Source organism: Myiozetetes cayanensis, unplaced genomic scaffold (genome assembly GCF_022539395.1).
Source record: "Myiozetetes cayanensis isolate MyiCay16 unplaced genomic scaffold, myiCay2020 scf6-25, whole genome shotgun sequence".
Taxonomy (NCBI): domain Eukaryota; kingdom Metazoa; phylum Chordata; class Aves; order Passeriformes; family Tyrannidae; genus Myiozetetes; species Myiozetetes cayanensis.
Genome location: NW_026087853.1, coordinates 4,365,406 through 4,389,048, shown reverse-complemented (window position 1 = coordinate 4,389,048; position 23,643 = coordinate 4,365,406). Strand labels below are relative to the sequence as shown.

Here is a 23,643-nt window from a genome sequence, read left to right as displayed (position 1 = left end):
CCCCCCAAAAAAGGCCTATAAAAGGGTGCCCAGACCAACACATCTTGTAAAAACACTGACCTTTTTTTATGAGAATTAGACATTCCTGGAGGAGTTGGACCAGTCCAAATCCTTCTGGTAGGATCTGAAAGCTGATGAGGCAGCTGCTTGGTGGGTCTCAGCCAACTGCAAACAAACCAGGAGCTGCCAGCTCTGCAGTGTGGTCCAAGGAAGGGTGCATTTCCCTAAGACACTGCCTCCATCACTGGAGCTGGCTTGGAAAGTTCCACCTCGCTTTGTCTGCTCATTCCACTTGCTCCATCTGCAGTGTTTTCCAGTACAGCTGTGGATCTGTGCTGTCAGATGGGTCACTGGCATTGTCCAGGTTAAAAAGAGCCCTGCGTTTCTTCAAATTGGCTAACCTGGTTCAGGCTTGATCTTGGTTCCAACCTTAATTATTCAGTGATTCTGTGATTCTATTTCGCTGATCGCCGGTGCCTTCTCAGATGTTTCTGTATTAAATAGGAACAAAAATACAGGGATCTGGATGGGACTTCTATAAGACATTAATGCAGACAAGATAGTTATCTCTGGAACAAACTTTTGAGAGGTTACTGGCATCAACATCAGCCTGGCCTGTTCCTTTAATGAATGTGACCTGTGGGTCACTGAATGGATGTGGCTGTGAGGACTGAAGTGCTGTGTTTGCTCTCTGTTCCAGTTTTTGGCACTGCAGAGATGAGCTGAGTCAAACCCATTCTCCCAGGACAGGGGGAGTCTCTCACTCCTGGACTCCAGCATCCCTTGCCCATCAGCTGTATTTGTAGGATGCCACAGCTTGGGCACTCAGAGTATATTAGTCACTGTGGAAATCTTTGCACTGATGGATTTGTATGGCTTTCCCTTTCTCTCAGTCCGTGCACACCTGCTGCCTCCATCACCATGACAACTGTGTGCCCTTTTGCTACATCATTCTCCATGTCTTTGGATTTCTGTGGTGAGGAGCAGGCACATACTGAACGCCACTAGCAACGGCATGGGGTGTTCAGGGACAGGACAGGATCATCTCTGGTCAAATACTTCCTACTTTTTAGGACCTTACTGTAATTCTTCAAGACTTTTACCAGTTCTTTAATCCATTCACGTACCCTCACTGGAGTCACTTATTAAGGGATCTTTGTGTATGGAGCAAGGTCAAGGAGGAATGATTTTAGCCGTGCTGGTACAAAAAAAAGACAGCAGACAAGGGATGAATTTCAAAGTATCTGGAAAGGCCAAAGCTTTACTGATTTATTCAGCTGTAGATGGAAGAACCTGTGGGTGTCTCAGTCTGGAGCTGACTCCCTGACTTCTCACTGCTGCTGTCCTCATCTGCACTTGGCTTTGGGTCCAGTTATACAAGCTGGCACCTCACAGGAGCTGCTCCGGCAGAAACATTTCCATTGCCAGTACCTGTGGTAAGGTCTGACTTTGGAAAGGACTGAGTTCACAGCCACAACAAGTTACCTCTTGGTGTGGGGGGGAGGGAAAGGAGATTGGGGTTCAGATCAAATGGAGAATCTCAAGTTGCTGTTGTCTACTCTGTGCCTGCCTTGTAGATAACCCAAATATTTCAGTCCCCATGGCTGCCTTACAGTTTACTGCTGCTTAATCTTTGCCAGGTCAGTAATTAACGTCACCTCTGTTGCCCCTCCTTCCCAAAATAAATACATTAAAGGCAGGACAAACATCCCATGGGACAGGAACTGTGTTACATGGAACAGTCTTTCACAATCCCATCCATAAAGAATGAAGTCCTACACTTAATCTCTGTCACATTAATGGATTTAGAACTTGGTGTGAGACAGGAGTACAGCTCTTTACTCCCTGAGGTGTGCTGTAAACACAGTTAATTCAGTTTCTTCTGATTAACTTGTTTGAAATTTGTGTCTGTTCCTGGGACATACATTTGGATGGATCTATGTGTAACCTCTCTGAAAAGGGTCAGGGACAAATTTAAGGTTTCAAAATAAGCCTCTCCCAATTTGCTGAGGAATGTCAGATTGCATGAGATGTTTTTCTGTTCTAATTTATGAAGAAAAATATCTGGTAATAGCCATTGGACATTATTAGAATTGTCTCCATGTAAATGTAAACACGTTTTAACTATTCTGGCTTAGTTTAAACATCTGTGGAAGTGATTAAATCCAACCACATGAAAAAACTCCTAATATGGAAAAAAATTGGTAATGAAAAATAACTATTGCTCTTTTAGTGCTAGAATTCACATCTCTTTTTTTTCTTTCCTCAGTTTTTGTCTGTCTATGAAAATCTTTCTTTTCTTTTATTTGTACATATTATACTGATATCAAGTACTTCTGACCAAAACTAGATCCTTGCTAGGTGTACAGCTTCCTTGGTTGTGGATAGATGTCCTGAAGAGGGGAAAGTCTCCATGGGGTAAAATGATTTTCTCATGAGGGCAGAGTAGTTCAGTGGGTGAATGAGGACCAAGACCCCAGTCTCCATCCAAAGGACCATCATCTCACAGTGTCAGCTGCAATATGAGGGCCTGTCTGGTTAGAAAAAGAAAACAGCAAATAGCCACGAATACGTATAGACTACATGAGAAGGTCAAGGGGAGAGTAAGCCCAGGGCTGTGCATCAGTATTTACTCCACTGGAAATAGGGCTCCACCAAGGTAGATCAGTCCTGAATTCTTGACTCTCAGAACCCCTGTATTTTTGAGTCCATGGGTATTTTCTGAGGTAATTCAGATTGCAGCAGGCTTGCTCCTTCAAAGAAGCTGCCCATAGTAATTCCAAGGTGTAGCACTTCCTGTCCCAAGAGGAGAAAGGGGAAATAATTTATTTAAGAGCTCTGCCAGGCTCCGGCCTGTGTCCTGCAAGAAGCTGAAGGAACATCTCCTGGGGAGGTGACAGCAGGACTTTGGGTGTATGACTACTGCACTGCATGAACACAAAGTCGGGGTAAAGCCCACAGCTGTGTTTAGTGGGCCCTTGGTCTCACTCGGTTTGCAGTGATGGTGTTCATCACGTTGGCTGCCGGTCGTTGCAGCAGAACTCACAACCCAAACGTTTGGTTTTCTCCAAAGCATTAGCTCTGTGCTGAGTCATGTCAGCACTCAGGCTCCGACCTCCATGGCACAGGGCTCAACTCCTCCAAGTGGTCATCTGGCCAAGAGGTTCTGGGGCAAAAAAAACCCTGGAGGCATTTCCTGGCTTTCATAAGGACCCACTTCAGGAGTATGAGGTACAGGTGGTGTGAAATTAGTGCAGTCTTGGTTTTTCATATGCAGAAGGCACAGCAGCAGTCATGGGTAATTATATTCTGTGCAGGGAGATAACCTCTGGCTGGGGAAGTTTTGAACTGAGACTAGAGAAGGGAGAAAAGAAAGACTGGTATGGGGGAAAAAAGGGAGGCGAGGATAGTTTATAGTGAAGTGCAAGCTTTTGGAGAGGAATCAAAAACTAGTGCTGTGGTCTTTGTTGTTGTCATTCTGGTCTTCATAAACATTCAGCAGGACAGAAGTTGTCAAAGTTACCTCGTGCCTTTCCCAGTGGCACATCCAGTGCTTTCACTGGACAGGGGAGCTCTGCCAGCCCCTGCCCTGCTGGGCTGCAGGCAGCTGCCTGCCTTCCAGCATCCCTGGCTGCCTCCAGCCACCAACTGCCAGGCACAGACTGGCTGCGGGAGAGGAGGGTGCTCAAGCTGTGACATAGGCTTGTGGCCAAAAAGCAGGGGAATCATAGAAACATAGAATGGTTGGGGTTGGATGGGACCTTAAAGACCGTTTGGTTCCAACCCTCTAGGTGGGCAGGGCCATCTTCCACTACAACAGGTTGCTCAGAGCTCCATCCAGCCTGGCCTTGAACTCTTGCAGGGATGAGGCATCCATAGCTTCACTGGGAAACATGTTCCAGGGCCTCACCACCCTCAAAGTATATAATTTCTTCCTAATATCCAAACTAAACTTCCTCTCTTTCATTTCAAAGCCATTCCCCCTTGTCCTGTCACTACATGCCCTTGTAAAACATTGGGTACAGGATGTTTTCCCCATTGCAGGTTTTTTTCAGGGACCCAGCCCCTCTGGCCTGACACAGCACAAGGCAGAGCAGTACAGCCAAAGAGGGACACCAGTGGAGGAACCAACCTTCTCCCCTGAGACAGAACCTGGGGATACATCCTTGCAGCTGGTTGCTTTCACTATTGCATCTTCTGCCAGAGGTGCTGCGCTGCCCTTCAGGGAAAGAGAAGCACAAACATCACACACAACCCACCTTCCAAATCTGCATTTAGAGAGCGTGGCTTCAATTAAATATAATTACTCAATTTTGATTCAAGGGCAACTTCTCTTGCATTTATTTGCTGTCCCTAGTGGCTTATCTTAGAGAAAGAGAGAGAAGCTCCATGAGGGGCAGCCACTAAGGAAGGGGAGCATCCAGAAAAGGTGAGGTGTTCTTGCATCTAGGTCAGAGGAGTCAGATGAGAGTAGCTTCTATGTTTCTCCTTTGGTTTTGTTTATATTTTTTAACTAGCCTCTAACGAAGCTTTGAAGTCCAGCTCATCCCAGATTCATGCAAGGAAGGATCTGTAGCCATCGAGGCATTTCTCTGCTGACTTCTGAAGATGAGAGACTTGAAAGTAAATAGATACTGAAATATGGATACTCAAATGGATCTTTCAAAACCTACAGCTGACTGTCACAGGTTTTGTTTGTGTATTACAGAAGGCTTTTTTTTTTTTCTTACCACAGAAGTAAGAACTCAATCCATATTTACTTTTAATCACATACTACTTTTCACTTTTGAATTGTCAACCAGAGAACCAGATTTTCCCTAGCCTCAGTCCCACATTCAGGAAAACTGGATGAACCTAAATAAAAAATCATACGAGTAACACGCAGAAAAATCAGCAGAAAGGCTTTTACTCTGTGCATCCTTCCCCAGCTGGAGGCTCAAATTCCTTTTTTTTGTAGAAGCCTGAGACATGCTGCAGGGTGAAATAACTGCAGCATTAGATGGCATGGCATTATGAAATGGTGGATATTGCTGGGGTTTATGCTGCTTCTCCATGGTGGTCCCAGGACAGTTACACGTATTAGACATACAAACTCACCAGGAAACGCTTGTGTGGTGTGTGAAGCCACACAAATAGCCCATGGGGAACCTAATTACACCCTCCAGCCACTCCTGCAAAGCTAACAATAAGCAAAGCTAAAATGTATTGAGCACATTTGGATTATCCAGTCTCTGGAAGGGTATGTACACTGAATTCATCTTACAACTATGTAGTCTCCACTGAATTACTGTTTCCTTTTGATTGTACTAAAGATAGTGACAGAGCACGTATGAGTGTGAGTAATGGGTAGGTAGGGATCACAGTATTTGGGTTCTTGCTTGCTTTCTTTCTTTTCTTTATTCAGTTTCTTTCCTTCTGTTGCTGTCAGGGTATTTTTAGTTCTTCAAGACTCTATCTTCTACATCAAAAAAAGATTAAATCCACTTTTAGTCTATACTTTTAAGAAAATATGTGTATATATGTACCCTCTATGTGCTGTGGCATGTATCTGAGGTTACTGTGTCTTGATCAGCTACGTTTGAATTCACTACTAAAAATTAAGATAGAAAGGAAGATCAAAATTAAGAATTAAGATAGAAATGGCTCTTGTCAATACTGTTTCCCCATCTCACAATAGTATTTACCACATGAGATGTCCTATGGATACTGACTCTGTTGTGGATTTAACCCCCATAGATCATCTTCCGTAAGATCAGCGATGTCAAGAAGGAAGAAGAGGAGCGCCTGCGCCAGAAGAACGAGGTGACACTGAGCATCCCTGTGGACCACCCTGTGCGGAAACTCTTCCAGAAATTCAAACAGCAAAAGGAGATGCGCAATCAAGGCTCAACCCACATCGACCCGGAAAGGAACCAGCTTCAGGTGGAAAGCCGGAGCGTGCAGAACGGGGCCTCCATCACGGGCACCAGCGTGGTCACCGTGTCCCAGATCACCCCCATCCAGACCACCCTGGCCTACATGAAAACCAGCGAGTCCTCGAAGCAGAACAACCGGGAGGCGATGGAGCTCAAGCCAAATGGAAACGGGGACCAAAAATGTCTCAAAGTGAACAGTCCCATGCGGATGAAAAACGGGAACGGGAAAGGGTGGCTTCGACTGAAGAACACGATGGGGGCCCATGAGGAGAAGAAGGAGGACTGGAACAACGTCACAAAGGCCGAGTCCATGGGGTTGCTGTCCGACGACCCCAAGTCCAATGACTCAGAGAACGGTGTAAATAAAAACCCGCTGAGGAAAACAGACTCTTGTGACAGTGGAATAACAAAAAGTGACCTTCGCTTGGATAAAGCTGGTGAGACTCGCAGCCCCCTGGAGCACAGCCCCATTCAGGCGGATGCCAGGTGTCCTTTCTACCCCATTCCTGAGCAGGCCTTACAAACCACGCTGCAGGAAGTCAAGCACGAACTCAAAGAAGATATCCAGCTGCTAAGCAGTAGGATGACTGCCCTTGAGAAGCAGGTGGCAGAAATTTTAAAATTATTGTCCGAAAAGAACGTATCTCAGATCTCTTCCCCCAAGTCTCATTTATCACCCCAGCTACCCCCCCAGATATCCTGTCAGGATATTTTTAGTGTTTCAAGGCCTGCATCACCCGAATCAGAAAAAGATGAAATCCACTTCTAGCATATACCTATGTGTATATATGTATACAGTATATATGCAGAGGTGTATATATACCTTTATACATATATATATATGTGTGTGTGTATACGGTAAATATATATACATATATATTTTCACTTGCATCCAATATGACTTGAACACACCAAGGATTTTGATATGTAAATATTGCATGTCCAGCTGGATTCTGGCCTGCCAAAGAAAGCAATTATTAACATAGATATTGCTTGTATAATATGCAGTTGACTGCATGCACACTTTACATTTATTTATAATCTCTATTATGTAATAAAAGAATGACTTTTGTTTAACAAAGGCAATGTACTATTTAAAGAATCAGGGTCTAACCTGCCAATATTGCCATGACAGTTTTGATCTCAGGCTGGGTGAATTGAGCTTTTATTTCCTCACTGTCTTTTCTGCCGAGTTAAACAGTAGATTAATATGACGTGAAGGACACGTTCAGATTCCTGTTAGTATTGTTTCCTGGTATCATTTCATGACAATATACTGTATATTTGGTGATGAATTCCCCTACTCCTCCTATAGGGAGGGCTCAGCTCAGTGGGCAGGGAAGGGCACCGTGCCTGGTGCTGGGGTGGATCACTGGAATTTATTTGTGTGGGTATTGTGCATGCACAGCCTTTTATTTCAAATATCCTCCTGCTCTTTTAACATCTTAAGTAAGAAATAATAATAATAATAATAATAGTGATTTATGTAACAAAATGAAACTAACAGAAACTCAGTTGCACTCTCTGAGTGTTTGGGGGTAACTTCTTTCGTGAAAGCCTCCTTTTACTGATGCCATTTTTACTGAACAGTTAGAGTAACATTATGTAAATTCTCTTTGCAGCGCTCAGTGATGGTGTCCGGTTCTGTCAGTATCTTCATTAGCATGTCCCATTTTTGTAGGGTTGAGGTTGCTCTCCCACTGTCCCCCCCATTGCCCTTGGCAGAAAGACTTTGCACAATGTCTGAGCAAGGGAGAGAACAATCGTAGTTCAGCTTCTTGTGAACAGGTTTGAAAGCCTGAAGTTAAAAGGCTGAAGTTAAACCCCTTCCACTCTCTTTTCTGAGGTCATTTATCAGTCTGCAACTGCATTTACAAAGAGAGAAAATAACCAGTCAGGGTGAAAATTCCCTTTAGTCTAAGGCACCTGGATGATGACGTGTGGGTGGGAGAGTGGTGGGTGTGTAGGGGAGATGGAGTCCTCCCTAGGGTGCTGCCTGCTGCTCTTACCATGGACTCATGGAAGGTTTCAGTGCAGGAGGGGGGGACACTTCAAGAGCAGGCTTGCAGTGCTTGCCCAGCCAGTCACCACACTTACTGAGTCCCCTAGGTCTGTGTCAGAGGCTCTGACCCACCTCTGAGCTGACTCCCATCTTCCAGTCTTGGATCACACTGAGATCCCATTTCCACCTCCTAGGCTGGAGCATTACTCTCCATGCGGTGTTGCTGGCTGAGCAGGGCTGCAGCAGGGCAGGCTTTGCACTGGATCCTGTTTGATCTCTGGTTCTGAGCTGAGATTTTGGGCTCTGCTTGTATCTGCACCTGAGTGTGGTGGGGTTCTTTGCCTCTCCATTTGCACTGGTTTGAATCCAGGTATATGCGATGCATGGCAGAAATTGCCTTTGCAGCTTCAGAATTGTTGCCTGGTACAGCTTGAGGTCAGCTCAGCAGAGCACAATGGCTCCTTCAGAGAAGGATTCTCCCTGTCTCTGATTTAAATGACCTCTTGCATCAAGATCCCGTGTTTTCAAAAGTGCCTTGAGTAAAACATGTATGTACCACAAGGCATCACTATGAATCAGGTGTATCAAATATATGTCTATAATTAGTGGGCATCCTTACCACAAACTAATATGAGATCCATCACTTAACATTAGAAAACTAAACTAGACTAAACTAAATCACTTCTGAAAAACTAACAAAAACCCCCAAAACCCAAACAAACCATCAATAGTGGCAATTGGAAACCTGCATCTTAGGGTGAACGTATTTTCAGCTATGAGACTGAAACCCCTAAACCTCAAAAAGCTCATAAGAAAAGCCAAAGAAGTCATTGCTTCTATTGTGTCAACTTATGGAGGCTCTTTGGGTGATGATAGTCTTTCTTATTTGCTGTTCTTTTCTGTTCTCCTGTTTCTGTCCCTTCCTTCGGGAAATTATAGATACAAAAAAAAAAAAGAAAAAGAAAACAAGAGAGAAGTATAAAATGCCACATGCCACGGAAAGGGACAGCTCTTCCCAAAGCCTGGTGGTCAGACCACCTGCTCATTATAGTTTTCCACAGCTGTGGTGGCTGCTGTCAAAATTTTCGGTGGTATTTTGCAGCTGCTGTTCTGACACAAGTGCAGTTCCATAACTCTGCAGCCACACTTTGGACTGCAAGAACAATCTGCACCTGCAGAACAGCAGGACCTTCCGTGTCCTACTATAAATCCCACCCTGGGAGTCTGAAAGAATTGGGGGGGTGTGGGGGGTGTTTACAGGCTTAGGGAGTTACGTAGTTGCTGCAGGCTGCTGGAGTCTGCACAGACCTTGTGGGTACAGTTTAAGTGCCAAGCTTTGAAGTGTTGAATGTTCTTGCCTGACTTGGTTTGCTGGTTAGGACAGACACAGGGTGACTGCCCAGGGCTGCCTAGTGAATAGCTGAGGCACACAGGCTATCTGGGGGCCAGGGTTTGGTAAAGTTCCTTGAATGCATGAATCTGCCATGAAGTGATGCTGCAAAAGAGCCAGCAGGATAATGGGGGGTGACTTTTTTAGAAAGCTTTAGCCTTAATGGCATTCCTCTGCCTTTGTGACAGACTTCTTTTCTTTCTCTGTAACTGATACTAATTCTAGGTAGAACTGCATGGCATGCACAGGGATCTCTGTTTAGGATTATCTTGCAAGTCAGGTGTAACTTTGTGCCACTTTACAATGAGAGAATGTGTTAACAGGATTAATCTGACCTTGAAAATTATTTGGGCGGGCCCAGAATGTCTATTACAGTTCAAGTGCAACTTGAGTGGTTAAAATGTGTAGTGGCTAAATAGTGTAAAATACCAAGTTCATGAAACAAATATGGTGTTTCCAGGTCTATTCCCACTGCTGCTTTGACTCTGATATTCCGATATTATCCATAGCAAGTTCAGTGGAACCAGCTTGTACCTTGTAGGAGGCAGTAGCACGATGGGTTTCCTGCAGACACAGTCAATGCAGCCTGTGGGTGAGTGGACTGTCCCAGGCTCTGTGTGCTGGGGAGGGGTGGGGGCATCCGGGGGCCCAGTTTGTGGGTTTGCTCTGAAAATTTGACTTGTACAGTTCTGAAGGACTTTGCCTCCTGAATTCGTGACGGGAACATTACGTGTTGTTTCATGGAGTCGTTCCCGGTTCGCCGTTCCCGTCCCCTCGCGGTTGTGCATGATGCGATGAGTGCGCTGCCGACTGGGGCATCCCCTTTCTCTTAGAGAAGCATGAGTCATACATACTCTTGTAGTTCAGGCTTGATTGAAAGCAACCACCTGTAGTCATTAAGTGCAATAAGGACACAAAGGTGTCACTTCCACCCAGGCCAGTGCTCAAGCAGCTACACGCGGCGCGGAGGGAGCTCTCGGCTGCATGCTCTCCTTTCCTTTAGGAGCTCTATTCCTGTACAGATGTTCCTGCCAGATGCTGGTCACAGCATCCTTACCACTTACCTTGTGCTTTGTGTGTTCAAAGCGTTTTACCTGCACACGAGTGGATTTTATCTTTCTGGACTTTGGAATAGAAATAAAATGTGTACAAAAAAAAAAAAAAAAGCAAACACTTTCCAAAGCAAATAACTGGAGTACTTTTAATAGCATATTTTTTTGTGTGTGTGTAACATTGCATATACAAGATAGAACAGCACTTCAGGATAATAACTGAAAAAAAAAATTTGTGTTGTAGTGAAGATTCGGTTCTTCTGAATCTGTATTTGTAAATCCTTTTTTCCCATTTTTCTGTCTTTGCCAGGGGACAGGGGTTAGAGCAGAGCTGACTCTGGAAGTGACAAACTTAAGCTTTGCCCATTTTTCTTTTCCCTGTTCTGCAGAAGTAAAACAACTACAGGGACTCGATGCTGCTGGCACCAAGGTTTGGGTTTATTGCTAGACTCAACTTCAGTCTTCATTTACCACCTCATGGAAAGTAACCCTATTGCACAGGTGTGAACTGAAGCTTGAGTCTGATAATCATATTGGACCTTAATGTGTATTTTGGATCCCAGGACAATTTTAGAGAACTGGAAGCTGCAGAAATAACAATTTCCTATTTGCAAGCTGAGAGCAGTTGCTCTGGAAGTAACTGAGACAGTTCTACAGACGTCATCGTTTGCATGGGTCAGAAAACAGATGTTGTGCTCATGAAATAGCTTGGAGGCCTTCTGGGGGAAAAGATGTCCTTAACTGGGATGGGAAAACAAAAAAAGCCAAATGTTTAATGTGAAATTTGGGAGTGAGGACATTGAGGGATATACTATAAGGCATTGACACTTTTTTACTTAAAAATTGAGCATTTAGAAAACCCAAGCCTATCTTTCTGGATGTCAGAATTGGACAGATTGTTTCTTAAAATAAATATTTTTTTCCAAAGTGAGGTGGTGTTAAAGTGATGCGTGTTTGTTAAAAGAAGTGTTCAAATACAATTTTCTTCAAAAGAGGCTTTGAATGGGTTTTGTTAATGTTGTTTTTAATAGGCTGCACCTAAAAGCTCTTTTTCAGTTCCTTTTTTTTTTCTTTTGTACCAGAAACCCCTGTGTTAACACATATCTTCAGGTCTGTAGGATCTATAATGCTTTAACAAACTCGTTAGAGAGGGTTTGGAAAGTGGGATTCCTTTGGAGAAACCCATCTCTCCATGGCAGCCCAGGCAGTGATGCTCCCCTGTCCTGAGTTGCAGTGAGAGCTGTGAGCACTGAACAGCAGTAGTTTGCATTTTTCTTGTCACTTCTCATCTGCCCTGATACCCTTCAGGGAACTTAAGGAAGGAAATAGAAAAGTTAATGCGGTCATTTTTCCTGGATGGCCCCAGCCCTTCACATATATCTGTGTGGTGCTTTCCCATGGAACCCACAGGAAGAAGTTTGATCCATCTAGATTTCCACATCTGGGAATATTTTTTATAACTTTCCCTTTGGGTTTTTTTTGGTACAAATGGATAACACCGTATCTGCATGTATTTATTTGGTTTAATACATTATAGTGCGTTTCCAAATGAAACACATTCTTAAAGCAAGGTGCTGAATGGAGCTAAAATAAAGAAGTCCACATTATTTCTGGCAGAAAAGTGGTGAATGTTCTCACTGACATAAAGAATACTGTGCAAAGATCTGCTCTGGGATATCTAACAAATGACAAACAAACTAAAATCATCCTTACTGAGGGTACATTTAGTCAGACACAAAATTGACCTTGTAGTTCACAGTGGGACAAGAAGGCATATATTGATTTTGAATACTACAGTGGTAGAAGCATTCAAAAAGGGCTTGACCAGGCCATGCTGAATAAATTGTATTTATAGGTTAGGTTATGTTATGTTATGTTATGTTATGTTATGTTATGTTATGTTATGTTATGTTATGTTATGTTAATCAGCTTCCTGATGCATGGCAGGTGGAAACAGGAATCTGGGGCAATATCATCACAAACCTTTTTATCTTTTTTTTCTATGAAGCAGATAAGTGCATTTCTTCACTATTTTCTGGAGATGTAAGCTTGCTTGGCCCACAGTCTGAGACTATGGGTGTGAATCAACTCTGTATCTGGCTGTCTGCCATGAACACATCAATTAGCCTTAATTAAAAGCCCTATAAAAAGGATTTTGTATTAGGTTGGGCTCAGACCTCCCCCCTCCAGTGACATGACTGTATTTTGTCTGATTCAGAGCTGATTCAGTTAAGACTGAGCAATGGCAGAGTATATTTCTGCCTGCCTGCAGAGGACGTATAGACACACCATATGGATATATACCTGACCATTTGGAATGGGGAATCAGATCTGGTTCATTTAAGACAGGTGTTTCAGACAGGTGGGATAAATCCTGCTCTGGAGGTACCAGTCTCTCATCATTTACTGTAGAGTAATGACTTCAGATTAGACATTTGATTTGTAGGCTGCTAGAGGGTAAATGGAGTGAATCCAACCCATGATTCAATCTCCCAGCCTGATCTTGTTTGTATAAAAAGGTGTCTCTTTAAAAGAGTCAGCTTACCATCTTTCCAGCACTGAAGCACTTTCACATAGATGTGACTGACAGTACAGGGAACACTGAAATGTCTCATCATGCAGCCAAAGTGTTCACCTCCTGAATTGTTAATTAGAGTTTCGTAAAGACACTAGGATGCTCAATTCTTGGCTTGCGGTGATCAGATTTTTAAGTTTTTACCCCAATACCATGACAGCATAGTCCAGGGACCCTCATTGTCACAGGTGTATAGTGGTTGAGGTGCTCTTCATCATGGTGTGCAATGCCAAGGCACAGTTGGGCATCACCAGTCAATTTTTGTACAGTGAAAGACTGTCATCTATTTGGGATCTTTGGCTGTTCTGGGGTGTTTAGGGTGATGATAGGAGTTTTGTTGCTGAGTTGTGTCATGTAGTGGAAAGATGACAAGGCTTGGAAACATCCAGTGAAGGGAAGAGTTTTAGTGGAGAGCAGCTTTCAAGGCAGAGAGAGGTGAGTGCCCAGGACGCAGCAGAGCCCTGGCTCTGTGCTGTGCAGGGGCAGGAGGGTGGGGAGAGGGAGGAGAAGGATGTAAAGAATGGTGTTAAAAAATAGTGACAATATTCCACTGAAGGTCTGTATTGACTTGTCTCTGCATAGTGACTGTTTGCATCTCCAAAATTTATTTATTTGGAATTTGGCAGACTCCTCTTTCCTTCAGGTGGTGTATAAGGATGAGGCTGGCAGACCTTTCTGGGGTGACAGCTGTGGAACAGGGAAGAGCCATTAGAGGACACTCAAATACATATCCTTAGGGGAATATGTGGGCTTCAGGAGAGCCAAAGACCTGTTGGAAAAGGGCATGTAGTATCCAAACTGTGTATCATCGGTGTATGGACTCTGCCTTTGAAGCAGAGCCTGCTATAAGCAGGGAGGGTTAGACCAAGTGATTTCCCAAAGGTCCCTTCCAAGCTATGGTGTTCAACCATGCAGTGATTCTGTAGATTTTAATAGCACAAACAGGAGGTAAACTTGGAAAGTTCTTAGTTACATTCCATTATTTTCTAGTTTTTAGTTTAAATACCACACTGAGGAATGTGGTGCCAATTTTCAAGATAATTACTGTTTCTAACAGCCAATACTCATCAAGCAGACACCAGAGAAATTTGGCATATTCTAAAACTATGGCATATAAATAAATCAAGCCTTTTACCAGGCATCAGCTAAAATCCACTCTTGATGCCAAACACTGAGAATAATGTCTCGGTGACTATGCAGTTTCTGGAAGCAGTGGGCTAATATGGATGCATCAACAACACCCACACCCTCTTCCAGCCTCATCCCCAGTCCAGTGAAAGCTGATTACAGTGTCTGAAAATGCCATCAAAAAATCAATGGCATTTGAGCTGGTTTTCAGTGTTGCCCTGGCAAATGTGCACATCCAAGGCTGTAGGAAAGGTGTGAAGGGCAGTGACAAGTAGGTATCTCATTAGTGCCTGGATATGGAAGTGATTCTCATCCCTCTGGGTTCAGCCTGCTCCTCTCATTGTCTGTCTGGACACCATTGCTGAAAAGGCCTGGGTGTTTTCAAAGGAGCTGGGCACATCTGTGGAGCCCATGCACATCCCTAGAGTCTGCCCAAGCCCCATTCCCAGGCTTATTCCCTGCTTTTCTAGGCACATTCAAAGGTGGTACTTTTAGATTTAACTGACACTATTAGATTTAACTGACAAGCTATTTTTCCAGACTCAGCAATCTCCTCAATATCTATGATGGCTCACAGGGTTACTCACAAAATCCTTTCCAATCTTAGCAGCAAGTCTCCAAATTAAACAGGAATAACAGGACAAGCCTTCTGCCATTCTCAGGGCATTCTCTTATTAAACAAACATTCATTTCTATTTTGTTTTATTTCTGGCCCTTTTGTACAGTCTTGAACAGCACAGTGTTGCATAAGATAGCAGGGATTGGAGTGCTTTTTGGTTTTTAATGAGCCAATTGGAGGAGAACTCAAGTGAGACACCAGCTTCACACTCAGTCCAGCATCTGCCATGTGTGTGACCATTTCCTCTGGTTTCCTCCTCCAGTTACATCTTTGGTGAACTTCACCAGCAGCAATTTGAACCGATGCCACGTAGTGAGAGTAAAAGTTCTCTTCATTTCCTCGGGCAGACCCTAGGGCTCTCCTCAGCATCTCCATGTGTGCTATGCCAGGACACGCAGGCACTTTCCTGTCCTGGACTTGGTTTCAGAAGAATTTCCTGAGATGTTGCACCTCTTTTCTCTCTCAACACATCATTTGTCTAGGGGAAAAAAAAAAAAACCCACCAGCATTTTCTGGCTGATCACTTGGGAATCGACTTGCATCCAAGGCTGCTGCCAGGACCATTAGTGGGAGGTCACAGTTCAGTTTGTAAATTGGGTGTCTTATCTGAGCTCTCATGGTAAAAGGCATTTTTTTTTCTAAAGGAAAACAAAATTTCTGCTCTGCTTCTAATTAGTCCTCTGTTGTCCCTGCAGGATTAATTACTGCCTTCTTCACTCGAATCATCAAATGCTGTTTGGCAACAGCTTCTTTTTTTTTTTTTTTTTAATGATTTTAGGTATAATTAGGATCTCTGGCATTACAAACAAGCTCAATCAGGTTGTACTTTAAAATGACATAGCTGAAATGTCACCTAAACTAGTAGTTTAAGCTCGGCTTTTGAATGCCAACACCACCATTGCACTTGGCGAGTGTTCAGAGCTCATCATTTTGGGGTCATCAGTAGGTCAGTGTAAGCATCCTTCTCCTGAAATCAATGACAGAAGGGATTTTATTCTGCAGGTCTTCCCACAGTGGGGCTTTTAGAAAATAATCATCGGTGCAAAGATACAGTGGCACCTCCCAACTCTTCTTACTGCCTGTTGGTGCTCTGTAGATTCACAGCCACATCTCTTTTTTACTTAAAGGAAGGGCTGAGGGCCACCAACTGCCTAATTCTATAAAGTGGTAAATTCAATTTATCGAGTGGGAGAGGCAGTAGCTAGCAATAAGGCAGGATTTGGGTTCTAAAAATCTGCCTGGTGGGAATTGGGCAAGCCACCAGAAAGACAATAAAGGATTTATCTGACAATGCATGCCAAAGGAATGCTAAATATGTAAGCAGGAGAATTTACTGATACCAGACAAAAAGCTCATTGGCGTTAAAGTGCAAAGCAGGTCTGTAAATGTACCTTTCAGCTGTCCTGGTAAAATCCCTGTACTCAGACAAGGGGAGCAGTGGCTTGTTTCTACAGAGAGGAGAACTGGCTAATCAGCTTTCCCAGAACATTGAACACAAAACATGTTTCCTCAAATGCAATAGTTAGCACTGTTTTACTAGCATGGGCAACATTTCATAACAAACCTCAGTGTCAGCCTCCCCCTGCCACTAGTTTCACAGTGATTCAGAGATGCTCCTAAAGCTGGTACTGCAGTATTTCTCTTAGGACAGGTTTGTTCCCTTCCTTGCTTGTCACTGATTGTCAATTATTTGCCCTTAACCAGATTTGTGGCCCTGTAAGGGACATGGGACACCCCGATATGCCTGCAGCTTGTGGGGCTGCAGTGGAGATAAAGGTTCACCATATTTTGTGTGGAAAACATGCCAGCCGTAAAAATACTCTTGCTAACTGTTTAAAGCTCCAATGCCTTATCAGCACAGTTTATGTAACCAAATCCCATTAGTACTACAAACCATTCTCACATGAATTAGGACACGATATGCTTCATAAACCTTACATACCTATTGACTGTAGTTATGCATAGTGCACTTGGCTGGGCTTTTATGTGCAGGTGTAGCTGCATATCTTGGTTTAATTTCTATGTGTTTTGAAAGCTTTGTAATATGAAACAGAGTATTTTCCACAATGAAAGACAGTGTTTCCCTTCCTTTGTTTGTTTGTTTATCTCCTCTCTCTTTTTCCTTCCTTCCTTCTTTTCTTGACTTCTTGTTTACTTGCCTAGCTCACTAGGCTAGCAACTGGTAGAAATGATTGATTAAGTGATGTTGCATCATCAATGAGATAATGATCTGTTTTGCTATTTGTGTTCAGAAGAAATAATATGCTAATAAGAATTGTAGTTAGAGCTGATTTTTTAATGTCCTGCTTAAATACCAGCCAGTGACTGAGTGGTTCAGTAAAGTGGTCTCAGCAGATCTTCTAAATTGTGTTCTCTATTTTGGAGGTAAATATTTTCGGGCTTTGAACATCTTGTGTAAATATTCTTATTAAGGTCACTGGAAAGGTTTCCATTAATTTCTCTAACTCAAACCCAGTTCTCACAGAGGGACCAGGACAGTGAGTTCCAGCGTGGGCTGAGCTTTCTTAAAACTGAGAACTCTGGGTGCTAGAATTTTAATGTCAGGCCCTTGTCTAATGCAAATGGGTCCAAGATTTCATGCCCTACTAAATGCTGCATGATGATTGCAGGCAGAAATGTAGAGGATGTGTTTGAAGATGGGGACAGCAAGGTGAATTGCCATAAAAATCAGCTGAACCCATCAGAGAAAAGCACTTTTTAATTAACACATATTTGGATCCAAAAGACACATTCTTGGTGTCTGAACTGTCAGTAATTTCCATCCAAAGTAACTGCTCAAAATTCACGACTGTCTAGAATATCCTTGCACAAGTCAGATATGTACATAAGCTGTGCAGACTCTCTCTGGGGAGAAGCACAGTTAAAAATAAAGTTATTATTGCTACCACTGAGAGAGACGATGACAAAGACAGGGGGTTGAGCACCAGGCACCGTGAGACTGAATCCTGCCGTGCAGCCCTCCATCTGAGCATTGCTGATTCAGTTGTGGGCAGAGGAGCTCAGGTTTTGAGTCCTGTTTGTGTTTCCTCGTCTCTGTCCACACCTGGAGCAGAGCAGAGCACCACACAGGGAAGGGCCAGCTTCTGCAGGACTATATGAAGTGTAGCCCCTACCCCAGACCAGGCTTCAAAAAGTGAAATCCTGGCTCTATGAGGGCCAGTTTTGGCATGGGTTTTAGGATTCCTCCCCTGCCTCCCCCATCCCTTTCATATGCTTATGAGTTCCCACTTATATTGAAGCAACTAGTCACCCTAAGCTCCTAAATGAAGAAAAATATGTGAGGAATATATACTGGGAGGAAAGAGTGATGAGGGATGGGCATGATCCTGCCTGTGTCTGTGCAACCCCAGCTCTGCAGTGGTGTCTGTTGAAGCATCCTTGTAAAAGAATGCTCACAGTATTCTCACAATTAGTGGCAGGGGGAGATTTTTCTGAAAGAATTGTCATCACAGAGGACCTTTTTACTGTCAAAACATGGTACTATTTTTCTAGCTTTTTTTTCTTAGGCTTCCCCCCCTCACAGCAAATAACAACCGAAAAGTAAACTGAGCAGGAGCTGCTGCACAAGGCTGCAGAGATGCCAAACCTAAAAAACCAGCCTGCCCTTGTGGGATACCCACAGGTCTGTGCTGAGCACCCATCCTTGGCATAACCTGCCTGCTCTTTCTTTTTCTTTGCTGAAATGCAGCTGCATGGCCAATGTGCATTTTGTTTCCTTTCCTTGTATCTCCAGACCAATGCTCTGCTCCCTGCCCCACACTTGTGCTGAGGCGTCTCTCTGCACCCCTGAGCACCTAACAGGGATCATGCCAATGCTCATCCCTGCTTTGTGGGAATCTTTCCAATAACATTAGCACCACTTTCAAAGCATAATGGGCTTGAAAGCCTCCTTTTTTACCCTGAGGTCCTTACTTTTGAGTTCAAATTTCAAGGTGTCCCACTAGCTGAAAAAGCACCGGGTGATAGAATGGTGTTTGTGCAACCCTCATGGAGAATTTGGGCAAAACAACTGGTTATAAAAGCTCATGTTGGAAAACCTGATCTACAGAGTTAACTGCAGCTTTTGAATGTACGTGATTCGCAGACACTGGACTGTGAGGAGGAAAAATATTTTGAGAAAATTTTTTTTGCAAGGAAGAAACTGGGGGAAAGGGTTATTGCTCAGATAATGTTTCTTTTGTTACTACTTGCTGCTCTTTGTACACTAGCCAATGCAAATGACATTCATGTTCCTGACAATATTTTTGAACAGCCCAGCTATCTTTTTTGCTCTTGTTAATATACTGAGGATTTGGGGGGATTTTAAATGCCTCTGCCTTTCAGGATTATTTCTACAAAAGCAATTGAGAACTGTATATTTTGACAGCGGGAAGCTTATAAAAACCTAGAGAAAAAAAAAATAATAAAGCATTTGAAACTGAACAGCTATCGAAGGAATGCACCTCTGCTACCATATCTGATCACATCGAGGAAGGACCATCTTTCTACTGAAAATCACACATCAGTTTGTACAGAGGGGATGCTCCCTTGACCACTCGCGTGACTGCCCAGGAGGAATGCGTGGGGACGCTTTCGTTAATCGTGACTCTCCTGTCACTTTTGGACGTTGCCATGTGTGGTCGGTTGAAATCGGTTTTATCTGTAGCAGGCTTCTTGTTGCACTTTTTTCTGTTTGCTAAAATTCAACAACAAGGAAAAACGTGGGTCACTTTAAAGCATTGGCAGACAACTGTTTCTAACCCAAAGGATTATGGGTTTTAGCACAATGAACTGTACTTCTTCAGGGAGGATCAATGTCGATTTTTTTGTTCCACACGTCTTTATTTACATGTGGCTATATTTTCATTGATACAGAATAAAAAGTGCATTTTATTGACCTTGAGTGTTTGTGTTGTTACTTCTCTTGAGCTCTGGCACCATGACAGTGATAGCTTTTGTTTTCCCGGCCAAAGCAGACCACAATTTGTTGAGATTAATGAGCAAAATAAAATCTTATTTTTAGGTGGCTTGGGGATGGGGTAGAAACATAAATCTATTGTTAGAATAGAGCTTCTCTACAGGACAATAGGAACAATGCTTGGCCTCTCTCCTTGCTAGCCTGAAGAAAATGAGAAATAAATCAAGCTGAGTGGTCACAGGTATCTCGTCCATAAAACTTCTGTAGTATCTAATTCCCTCTCCCAAGCAAATTGAGGTGAAGAGGGAATACTTTATCTAAGTGGGTAATAAGTATTAGCTTATAACCTTATTTGCTGCAAATGTGTAACCTTGCTTCGAAAAAATTACACTTCAGATGCAAAATGAGGATTGGGACTGTGGAGTAGAGGCAGAAGTGTTTCACTTGATAATTTAAATAATTTCTAAGACATGTGCTCCCTTTACTTCTTACATCATTAGCTTTGTCGCAAGTGACATTCCCTAAAGAATTTCCTGTGCCAAGGTATAAGTGCCTTATTTTGGCATAAATACACACAACATTGCTGACATGTTCTTGAAACCAGAGTTGCTCTTATGGTCCTTCAGTGCAGAAACCGAAGCACGTGGAAATCAGTGAAGATTTTTTCTATTCCCTTGCAACGGTCCCTTCCAACTCAGAATATTCCGTGATTCAAGATTCTGTCATTTAAGCAGCTTTGACCAAATCCTGCAGGCTTTGTCCCAGCCAGGGATGGTGTCCAGGTGTAGAGGAGTAATTATAGCTATGAGAGACAGAGTGGCACTAATTCAGTTTGAGGGTAAAGCATCCAAATCTAGTTGTCCACAGATAAGTCTTGCCATCTGCAGGGACAGGTTTTCTGTGGAGAAAAACATTTGTGGTGAAAAACATTCATTGCTGAGCATTTATTTTTTTGACTCACTGAGTGCCTACTCTCAGCATCCTTGGCTGCAGTGAGAAGACCCTGGGCTCAGCACAGGAGGGAGAAGTGCCCAAAGCCTTCATGGCAAGCACTGGTAGAACAGGCCATAATTTCCATCACTGAGAAACCAGTGGCAGAGACTGCTCCTGCTGCTCGTCTTTTGTAATTGGGGTTGGCCTTTGCCAGATTGGAAGCTGGCAGCATCAACACAGCAGCTTTTTCCAAGTGGGAGTTTGGGACCATGTCAAGGCTGTGCCTCCTAGCCCTGAGAAAGGGAGCTGTTGGGATGGAGGATGAAGCGGGAGTGGATTTATTTGCAGGAGCTAATTTGTTACTGGCTGACAGCATTGGTTTCTGTTGTAGTGCAGCTGTGCCTGAGCAAGCTGGCAACTACTATCATTATCCACAGGACTGGTCCTCACCAGACCTCAACCTCCTTCCACCCCCTGCACATAGGGTTTGGATTTTACCCTGCAAGTGGTAAGAATGCTGAGCAAGATGCAGGATCAGTCCCTGAGATTGCTGAGGCCCTGAGGGAGATATTTGCTTTGCAGATTGCTTTACCTGTGCATATTACCTCTACCTAAACAAGCCCTGGAAGCCAGGGAAGCTAGTTAATAAATGCACATCTCATTCCCTTTATGAGAACATCATCCAATGCACTGGGCTGAAGATTTATTCTCCAGGGCTGATGCTACTACTGATTCAGGATCCAGCTACTAACAATGGCAGGGCAGGAGCAGAGAGCAGGGACTGAGACAGAGACTTGGTTCAGTTTCCTTCCTCAAATCAATGCACCCTTTACAGCCACCTCTCTTACAAAAGCTTTTTCCTAATTGTCCTAACAGTGATGTTAGGCTGGCCAGGCTGGATGGGGCGTGGAGTAACCTGGTCTAGTGGAAGATATCCCTGCCCATAGCAGGGGAGTGAAACTAGATGATCTTTAGGGTCCTTTCCAACCCAAACCATTCTATGATTCTGTGTTATTTGATGGAGAATTAGGCTACAGTGGCCATCTTACACATCCAATTAAGGGAAGTAATGAAGATGGAGTAAGCAAGTTCTTTACTGCTGTAAATTCTCTGATGGTGAACTTGGCTGCATAGAAATAAAACAGCTGCTCAAATTAGGGCACCAACTGAGCCAGGCATTGAACTCTTGTAGTGCACAACTCAGAAAATGCATAAAGAGATATATACCACTGGTTTCAGCCATTTTTGAGGCCACTTTGAGCACCTCCTTCTCCTGGTGAATAATCTCCATCTAGCCAGGTTTGTCTGAATATAGTTTCTTGTCCAGTTGGTTGCACCTAAGAAAATTCATAAATCCTTACCTTCAGACATGAGCAGGCTGGTTCTGCAAGCCTAAGAGTGGGATGTTTGAGGCATTTGGGCAGGGTGGGACTCATATTTGAAGAGGGTATCATACACAGCAAATGTGACTCTGCAAACACTTTAGTGGCAGCACAGTTCAGTGTTTTTGGACTGCCAGCACCAGCAGCTGCCCAGCAGTCCCTGCCACAGCTTTTTGGAGATGCTCTTCTGCCCTTGGTTAGACAGAAATACACATCCTGATTGGAAGTAGAGATTTGGTTTGCAAGCCATTCCCAGTTTACAGAGACCATATGAAAGGTTTGTTTCTCATATGCCCAGCACAACTTTTAAATGTTCTTTTAAAATACACTCTCACTGAGTGGGTTAAAAAGTCTAGGGCAAATAAAATATTGTAGCAAAGGGTCTGAATCTGCATCTCTGTGTCCGTATCTTGTCCTGTTGGCATGAAGGAGGGCACAGCTTCATCAGCTGGGAAGTGCCCCTGAAGCATCAAGGTGACTTTCCCAAAATGTGCTGTCCCAGAGAGGATTCCTTCGCAAGTGCTGCTGCTAGGATTAGTGCTGTTCACCACCTCCTTTAAGGGACAGGAGGAAGGTCTTCAGAGCTTGCTTGTGCTGCTCAGAAATGGGGATAAATGCGGAGGAACAGCTCTCAGCCAGCAGGGCAGGGCACAGGTGCAGGGCATGAGGCCAGCTAAGTGCTGCTGACATGGGATGGTGCCGGCTGTGAAGAGCCCTCAAGGACAGGGGCTGGCAGCACCTCACCAGGCACTCTGAAAACACTGCTGGAGCAGAGCCGAAGTGTGCCCTGTCAGGAACTGCCACTGATTGGCAGGAAGATGGACCGACCAATTTGATAGACCTCTTCTATCTCTCTCCTCTGTAATTCTGTGACATTTTCTCCAGGAAAGTAACGTACTTCCAAATTAATCTGATTGCAGTGAAGCAGACTGTCATCAGCCCCTAGAGAGAACAGAGTGGTGTGATCCATCTCAGCTGAGAACAGGTGAGACCACTGCCCCAATAGCATGGGGAAGTGACCCACTGACAGGGTGCCGGGCCTATCTACTAATAATTAGCAGAGAAATAAGAAAAGACAGGGTAAGCAGATAGACTGAATCCATTTATTTCCTTCTAGTAAATAAAGAACAGGAAAAAAGAAAGTAGTTGAGAAATACATAGACAGACAGACATGATGGATTAGTCAGTCTTTCCACCTACTTACAGGATTATAAATCTGTGATATAGACATTACTCAAAGAAAAGCACATTGCTGTGTGAGATCTAAGACTGCAGAGCAGCCTCTGTTCAGCATGGGAGGAGAATTTGGGCATATTTATCTGTTTTTCATACATATATGTGTGTTGTAACATTCAAAGACCTCAGCTCCACTCTGCCACAACTTGGCAGTCCCCTGGAGGTAGGAAGTACCCGTGGGAACAGCTGCAGGGAGCTGGATGGATGCAGCTCTGCTGCCTGCCCGTGCTTCTTATTTTTATTCCAGCCATTAGGAATGTCCAGAGCCTGATGCAGGCCTGGGTAGTGCAGACATGGGAAAGCGTGTCTCTCACTCAACAGGCAACAAGGAAAAAGTCAAATCTGTGGTCATGCAGCACAAGAACAAGCAGAAGTATACATACAAGGATACAAAAAACATACAGAACATGCAAGGATCAAAAACATTGACAAAATTTTGTGTTTGTTCGGATGGACAGAAAGAAGGCAAGAGGATTGGAGAAGCATAATTCTG

General features: G+C 43.7%; 1 protein-coding gene across 1 annotated transcript in view; it reads left to right on the top strand.

Annotated features, from left to right (window-relative positions):
* The window catches only part of KCNH5 (potassium voltage-gated channel subfamily H member 5), a 163,105-nt gene extending 143,521 nt beyond the window's left edge, over positions 1–19,584 (top strand). Inside the window, exon 11 of the mRNA XM_050336758.1 lies at positions 5,737–19,584. Within this exon, the coding sequence (XP_050192715.1) occupies positions 5,737–6,684 (948 nt within the window). The 3' untranslated portion in view covers positions 6,685–19,584. The remainder of the gene's footprint in view (positions 1–5,736) is intronic.
* Positions 19,585–23,643: the final 4,059 nt, after the last annotated feature.